The sequence below is a fragment of the Diabrotica virgifera genome, chromosome 2, assembly GCF_917563875.1.
Source record: "Diabrotica virgifera virgifera chromosome 2, PGI_DIABVI_V3a".
Classification (NCBI taxonomy): domain Eukaryota; kingdom Metazoa; phylum Arthropoda; class Insecta; order Coleoptera; family Chrysomelidae; genus Diabrotica; species Diabrotica virgifera.
Genome location: NC_065444.1, coordinates 125,194,449 through 125,202,083, shown reverse-complemented (window position 1 = coordinate 125,202,083; position 7,635 = coordinate 125,194,449). Strand labels below are relative to the sequence as shown.

Genomic DNA, 7,635 nt, shown 5'->3' with positions numbered 1-7,635 from the left:
TGTGGTAGGTTGCTCCATCCTTCAAGAGCAGCTTGTACTAGCCGTGCGGTGTTTTGTGGATTATTCCGGCGAGCTCTAATTTTTCTTCTAAGCATATCCCACAAATACTCTATAGGGTTAAGCTCGGGTGAGCAAACAGGCCACTCCAAACAAGGGATACCTTCTGCGTCAATGATGTCTCTAGTCACTCTAATGGTATGTGGAGGTCCATTATCATGCAAGAAAATTAAATTGTCTCCTGTTGCACCTCTCCAGAGCCTAACTACAGGTTATCAACATACCTGTGAGCAGTTAAAGTTGATTGGATGAAAATTAAAGGAGTTTTTTACGGATCACAATTCCTCTCCAGAACATTACACTTTCCCTTGTATATTTGTGAACAGATCTGACAGTTTTCGTTCTTGCTTGTCTTCCTCGACCTCTAAGTAAACGATTTCGTGGGTCATCTGATTTTACACAAATCCTGAATTTTTCTAAAAATAGCACGTTTTGTCAAGTCCCAATGTTCCAGTTTTGGTGGTGAAGACACCAATTTAGGCGATCAATCTTGTGCTGCCTGGATAACTCTGGAACTCATAATTGTCTCATGCTGTATACTTCTTGGCACGAACTTTTCTTCTTATCGTTTTCAACTGAAACCTGTAGATTCCAAAAGCTGCCTTTGAAGCTGCAGGTGAGAAATGGTTGGGTGTCTTCCAGCTGATTGTACAATTAAACGATCGTGGCGAGCCGTTATTACTTTTTGGCGACTTTCCCTTGCTTTATTTTTGACCTTTCCTAGTTCCTGCTACCTAGCATAGGTTTTGGACAGAACGCCCTGTGTTACGCCTAGATGTACAGCTATGTCCCTCTGAGAACATTACTTGCTCCACAAGACCAATAATATTTCCCGTTGTTCTATAACCTCACATGAGGCATTTTTTCGTTTTTGGACGCAAAAGTTAGTTTATTTATTTTCGTTCAATTTGCAACTCAAGCAAATATCCTATACCGTACCGAGCTGTACTAGCTGATTGTCTTATAGATTTGTTTATTTTCAATAAAAACCTTTATTCTCCGCAACAAGTTTTTTCAAAAGAAATAAATATTACTTTGAAATACATGGTGATTCCATATAAGTTTGGTTGGTGTATTAGTAAGATATACATTTTACTCCTTGCTTATTTCGTATATTCCCTTTTCTGTGTTGCACCTTGGTAAATAAATTTATCTATTCAATTACTGTTACATACATTAAGTTATTTAAAATAATATAATCTAAAATAATATAGTTTAGTCAACGAGATAATTTCAAAGAGTTAAAATTGTTTGTCCATTTAAAGTAACTTTTTACAAAAATACTTTGTTTTTAAAAGTAAACTTTTTCTTTTTTTCAGGAACACATTGAGTGACACAAGAGCTTTCAACTGATGCATTACTGCTTTCTATATGATCACATTAAAAAAACTTTTAAAAATGGAGTCTAATAGTTTAATGGAGTTTAAACATAACTAATGTCGTTACTAAATCATCATAAAACCTAGGGCACATCCCTTAGTTAAGTTACCCAGAAATTTTATTAATTTCAATTGTATAGTTAAAAATTATAGGGAGATATTATTCTTAAAGTGTCTTTTCCTAATGAGGTTGGATACTACAATTGCAAAATTGTCTCTGTCTTCAGCTGTTCTTATTAGATGTTTAAAATTTAGCACTGTCCATTGTCCGAAGTTCTCTTTCCTTGCGCATTCTATGCAGCACTTCTTCGTTTAAGGTATGTGATGTCGATGAAATTTTGAGGATTCTCCGGAAGACCCGCATTTCTGCTGACGTGGAATCTTCGATCCTAACTCTGGCGTTTTGATTCCAGTACAAGTTATTTGGTAGTTTGATGTCTTTCCCATCTCATCAAACCGACTTCTTGCAAACGTTCTAATAATAGATTGTGTCTTACTCTATGCTGTTATTCGTAGCATTTTTGCTACTAGAGGGAGATCACAAATATTGAAATACTACAAATTAGAGAAATAATTAACCAAACGAGGCCCACGCTAACGAAGTTAGCGTGGGCCTCGTTTGGTAAGCTCAGCTTCATATTGAAGAATAAAAAATACCCTCAATATCTAAAAACGAAAATCTACGACCAATGTATTCTTCCGGTCCTTACATATGGATGTCAAACATGGACGTTCACAAAAGCGAATATGGACAGAATTGCGAAAACACAAAGAGCAATGGAAACACAAATGATCAACGTAAGACTGTCAGACAGAAAAAGGAATTACTGGGTAAGAAATACTTATCACAAAAGTTAAAGATGCTACTCGTCAAACAGCTAAACTAAAATGGAAATTCGCCGGTCATACGATTAGACAAAAAGACGAAAGATGGAATAAAATTATTACAGAGTGGAGACCATGGACATATAAACGAAAGAGGGGGAGACCACAGATGAGATGGGTAGATGACCTAAAACACCAAGCCGGCTCAAAATGGATGCACATGGCTCAGGATAGAGAAAGATGGAGGAGCGAAGGGGAGGCCTATGTCCAATATTGGATGTCGCAAGGCTAATAGAGAGAAATAATGGGTTAAGAAAATTAATAAGTGCTTAGGTATAATATTTTTTTAACCCAATTTACAATGTGTTTACATTTATAGTTTATGAGAGGTTTGGATTGTCAACCGCTGTAATTTAAATACTTATAAATTCTACAATGGACTGTAATCACGATTTTTTTGGATGACTTGATAAATTCGTCTAATTCCAAAATATTAGTGTAATAATTAAATAATTTCTACAAAAAGTGCTTACCTGATCACAGATAATATCCCACTTTTTTTCGTAGTCGTAGCTTTTGAGTAGTTTTGCTTTGTCTGGAGGTAAGTCCATGGAAGCCTGTAACAAAATATGCATTTATTAGTATAAATTACTTTCTATCATATAATATTTATTTGTGTTTTAGACAACAGCATTAACGTAAAATAAAGGAAAATGTTTCGAACTGTTTCACTGTCGTACTTATTGGGACCGTGCAAATTCGAAAAAGCTACACCTGGTTGCATAGCTCAGCAACATTTTTAGCACTTTTAATTATATTGGCCAATTATATTAGTCCTGTTTGCTTGATAATTGTCAAGGCCATAGCCCAAAAAAATATAAGGCGAAAAAGTAAAATTGAGGTTATGTTATTAAAAAGTAAACAATTGCATGTAGTAAATACAATTAATTATTAAAATGCAGTACTGCAAGCAAAATACAATTAATTAAATTTAATTTTATATAATAATTGCATATCATATCAATATTGTGGAGCAACATATATTTTTTCTTCTTCAATGACAGTAGGTATGAAATATACGTCAATTTGACAATTTCAAATGACAATATGAACTATTTAAGAAAGTTGCAAGATTTCTCCACTAATCGCGCACGATCGTTTCTCGTACCCCTCCAAGTACTTGCACATGGCGAATAGTCTTAACTGGAAAATTGTAATCTTTATTCTTTCCTGATAAGCTTGCGTCTAAAGTAAAATATACTAAAAACGTGTTCTTTTTGTGGAAAAATAAACATTTTCACTCGCAAATAACTCGAAAAGTCTTGATTTAGTTAAAAAAAACTCTATAGAACAAAGGTTGCTTAGAATTTCAGGACTTATTTTATATTTTTCACCCTCGAGAAGGGGTGACTTTCACCCCCCCAAGCTAAAGCAACCAAGGGCACAAGTCCAACTTTGAAGTGCGAAGTAGAAGCGAAATCCAAATTTTCATGCAATTCGATGGTGACCCTGAAAATTACACATCAAACATGAGCATCAAGTTAGCTAAACACCTATCACAAATCGATTCGAAAGTAGGTGGATAATTTGCCGCTAATTAGTCGTTAAGTAGTTGTGAAAATACCGATTTTGTCGTTTCTTTTTTTTTTATTTTTTTAGGTGCTTTGCTAACTTGATATAAAGTTAGCAAAGCACACCTCCGAAAAATGACTTTAGAGCGTTCGTAGGAGAATCGGAATAGGATTAGTTTTTGCCGCTAATTAGTCGCTAATTAGTTGTTAAAAAATTAATTTTCTAAATTAATTTTTTTTTGTTTTTTTTGGGTGCTTTGCTAACTTGATATAAAGTTGGCAAAGCACGCTTCCCTAAAATGATTTTAGGGATTTCGTAAAAGAATGAAAATAGAATGAGAATTTGCCGCTAATTAGTCGCTAATTAGTTGTGAAGAAATGAATTTTCTAAATTAATTTTTTTTTGTTTTTTTGGGTGCTTTGCTAACTCGATATAAAGTTGGCGAAGCACGCCGCTATAAAATGATTTCAGAGTTTTCGTAAGGGAATGAGAATAAAATGAGAATTTGCCGCTAATTAGTCGCTAATTATTTGTAAAGGAATTTTATTCACAAAAAATTTTTTTTTGTTTTTCACGGTGCTCCGCTTACTCGATATAAAGTTGGCAAAGCACGACTCCATACAATCATTCTAGGGTTTCCGGAGAAGAATAGCAATGGAATAAGAATTCTTTGCTAATTAGTCGTGCATTAGTTGTGAACACACCAATTTTGTCGTTTTTTTGTTTTTGACGGTTCCTTGCTGACTTGATATAAAGTTCGCAAAGCACGCATCCATAAAATGATTTAGGTTTTTTTGTAGTAGCATGAAAATAGGATCAGAATTTGCCGCTAATTAGTCGCCAATTAGTTGTGAACAAATTGATTTTCTAAATTAATTTTGTTTTTGTTTTTTTGGGTGAGTAAGCGAAGCACCGTAAAAACCAAAAAAAAAACAGAATTTATGGATGAAATACCTTCACAACTAATTAGCGATTAATTAGCGGCAAATTCTGATTCTATTTTCATTCTTTTACGAAAACACTAAAATCATTTTAGGGAGGCGTGCTTCGCCAACTTTATATCAAGTTAGCGAAGCACCCAAAAAAACAAAAAAAAAATTAATTTAGAAAATTCATTTCTTCACAACTAAGTAGCGACTAATTAGCGGCAAATTCATATTATATTTTCATTCTTTTACGAAACCCATAAAATCATTTTATGGGGGCGTGCTTTGCCAACTTTATATCAAGTTAGCAAAGCATCCAAAAAAAACGAAAAAAAAAATTCATTTAGAAAATTCATTTTTTCACAACTAATTAGCGACTAATTAGCGGCAAATTCTCATTATATTCTCATTTTTTTACGAAAACCCTTAAATCATTTGATTGAGGCGTGCTTTGCCAACTTTATATCAAGTTAGCAAAACACCCAAAAAAACAAAAAAAAAATTAATTAAAAAAATTATTTTTTTCAGAACTAATTAGCGACTAATTAGCGGCAAATTCTCATTCTATTCCCATTCTTCTACGAACGCTCGAAAGTCATTTTTTGCAGGTGTGCTTTGCTAACCTTATATCAAGTTAGCAAAGCACCTAAAAATAAAAAATAAAAAATAAACGACAAAATCGGTATTCTCACAACTAATTCACGACTAATTATCGGCAAATTTTTTTTCTATTCCTATTCTTCTACGAAAACCCTAAAATGATTTTTCGGAGGTGTGCTTGCCAACTTTATATCAAGTTAGCAAAGAACCCGAAAAAACAAAAAAAATTAATTTAGAAAATTAATTTCTTCACAACTAATTAGCGACTAATTAGCGGCAAATTCTGATCCTATTTCCATGCTTCTTAAAAAAAACCTAAATCATTTTATGGATGCATGCTTTGCGAACTTTATATCAAGTCAGCAAAGAACCGTCAAAAACGAAAAAACGACAAAATTGGTATTCTCACAACTAATGCACGACTAATTAGCAAAGAATTCTTATTCCATTGCTATTCTTCTACGGAAACCCTAAAATGATTGTATGGAGTCGTGCTTTGCCAACTTTATATCGAGTAAGCGGAGCACCGTGAAAAACAAAAAAAAAATTTTTTCTGAATAAAATTCCTTCACAAATAATTAGCGACTAATTAGCGGCAAATTCTCATTTTATTCTCATTCCCTTACGAAAACTCTGAAATCATTTTATAGCGGCGTGCTTCGCCAACTTTATATCGAGTTAGCAAAGCACCCAAAAAAACAAAAAAAAAATTAATTTAGAAAATTCATTTCTTCACAACTAATTAGCGATTAATTAGCGGCAAATTCTCATTCTATTTTCATTCTTTTACGAAATCCCTAAAATCATTTTATGGAAGCGTGCTTTGCCAACTTTATATCAAGTTAGCAAAGCACCCAAAAAAACAAAAAAAAAATTAATTTAGAAAATTAATTTTTTCACAACTAATTAGCGACTAATTAGCGGCAAAAACTAATCCTATTCCGATTCTCCTACGAACGCTCTAAAGTCATTTTTCGGAGGTGTGCTTTGCTAACTTTATATCAAGTTAGCAAAGCACCTAAAAAAATAAAAAAAAAAAGAAACGACAAAATCGGTATTTACACAACTAATTAACGACTAATTAGCGGCAAATTATCCACCTACTTTCGAATCGATTTGTGATAGGTGTTTAGCTAACTTGATGCTCATACTCCAAACGGTCATTTATTGTGCTATAATACATTAGATTTAACGATTAAAATATTTAAAGATAAAAAACTAATATTGGTTTAATCAGTTCAAAATATTGCTTATTATAAGAAATATAATCAACGGAAGGAAATAATTAATAGTTATTTATGATTTATGATAGTTATTATGATAAAAGTACAATTTTAAGGCACGCATGTGAAAGTTTGCAGAATGAGCGAAGCGAATTATTCAATTCATATGAGTGCCTTAAAAATGTACTTTTTAACACGTATATCATACAATATTTTTTCTACAAACGTCTTATATATCAACAATTACGGCTCGTTCACATTATAAGAATTTCGACCGTGCGATGGTTAAAATCTACATAGTGGCTCGGGCAATCATATGGAATATTATTTCTCCCTTCGCCGAATGTTTCAAGCGGTGAAGGGAGAAAGTTGCTCGAGCCACTATGTAGATTTTAACCATCGCACGGTCGAAATTCTTATAATGTGAAACAAGCGTTATAATTTATTAATTCTCAATTACAGGACAATATCTACAAAAACTTTTACTTGAACTTTACTGACATTCCATTTTTATATTTTTCTTGACATTACATCAAAACTGTCTACCCTGTCAATACGTAAATCATAACAGCTATAGAATAACATCTTACTTTTATTGTTGTATATTCTAACAAATTTTAATAGTTTTTTTCTACAAACGTGTTAAAAATGCAATAGTACAGTTTAAATTAAATTTTAAAATAGTTATTTATGATATAAATGTTAAAAGTACACGTTTAAGGCACGCATGTGAAAGTTTAAAGAATAAGCGAAGCGAGTTCTGCAATTCACATGAGTGCCTTAAAAATGTACTTTTTAACACGCATATCATACAATATTTTTTCTACAAACGTAAAAACTTTTACTTGAACTTGACTGACATTCCATTTTTATATTTTTTTAACATTACATCAAAATTACCTATACGGTCAATACGAACTGCAGTGCCATAAAATTTTTAAAGCACTAGTGCCTTAAAGTAGCATTTTTAACGTTCGTATGGAGTGCTAAAATAGTTATTTTCCTAACTAGTGCGGAAAGTGATACTTTCACGCACGAGACTGCCGTTGACCC

General features: G+C 32.8%; 1 protein-coding gene across 1 annotated transcript in view; it reads right to left on the bottom strand.

The window, feature by feature from the left end:
* The window catches only part of LOC114324638 (formin-like protein), a 384,693-nt gene that overhangs the window by 262,719 nt on the left and 114,339 nt on the right, over positions 1 to 7,635 (bottom strand). Inside the window, exon 2 of the mRNA XM_028272506.2 lies at positions 2,795 to 2,878. Coding sequence (XP_028128307.1) covers positions 2,795 to 2,878 — 84 coding nt within the window. The remainder of the gene's footprint in view (positions 1 to 2,794; positions 2,879 to 7,635) is intronic.